Source organism: Antrostomus carolinensis, unplaced genomic scaffold, assembly GCF_000700745.2.
Source record: "Antrostomus carolinensis isolate BGI_N321 unplaced genomic scaffold, ASM70074v2 scaffold44241, whole genome shotgun sequence".
In the NCBI taxonomy this organism is placed as follows: Eukaryota; Metazoa; Chordata; class Aves; order Caprimulgiformes; family Caprimulgidae; genus Antrostomus; species Antrostomus carolinensis.
The window spans coordinates 339-764 of NW_010295706.1; the positions used below are offsets into that span (position 1 = coordinate 339).

A 426-nucleotide genomic window follows, 5' to 3' on the forward strand; every position below is an offset into this window, starting at 1 on the left:
GCGGCCCCTCCTCGGCCGGCCCCGCGGGGTGGGAGAGGGGGAGCCCCCGCTGACCCGGCACCGGTGGGCACAGCCACTTGTTTTATTAATGACTCAAAACAGGGCAGTGAATTCCTGAGGAATAATGTTTTCCTCCCTCCCATGGGCTGTATTGGTCGGTTGGATGTGACATGTGGGACACCCGTGTCCCAGCTGGTGGGTGACATCCCGGTGTCGGGTGGAGCTGGGGCTTTGCCCTTCCCGATTCTCACCCCGTCCTTTGTTTCCCACAGATCGATGAGATGCCGGAAGCTGCAGTTAAATCCTCCTCCAATAAATACCAAGTCTTCTTCTTTGGGACCCATGAAACGTGAGTGGGGCCCCAGTGCGTGTGGGAAGCGGGGTGGAGGGGGGCACTGACAGATCAACAGCCCCAGGGGTTTGGGG

General features: G+C 59.9%; 1 protein-coding gene across 1 annotated transcript in view; it reads left to right on the forward strand.

Moving 5' to 3' along the window:
• Positions 1 to 278: 278 nt before the first annotated feature.
• HDGF (heparin binding growth factor) overlaps positions 279 to 426 on the forward strand; it is a gene marked incomplete at its 3' end in the record, with an annotated part of 948 nt that continues 800 nt past the window's right edge. Inside the window, exon 1 of the mRNA XM_010178055.1 lies at positions 279 to 349. Within this exon, the coding sequence (XP_010176357.1) occupies positions 282 to 349 (68 nt within the window). The remainder of the gene's footprint in view (positions 350 to 426) is intronic.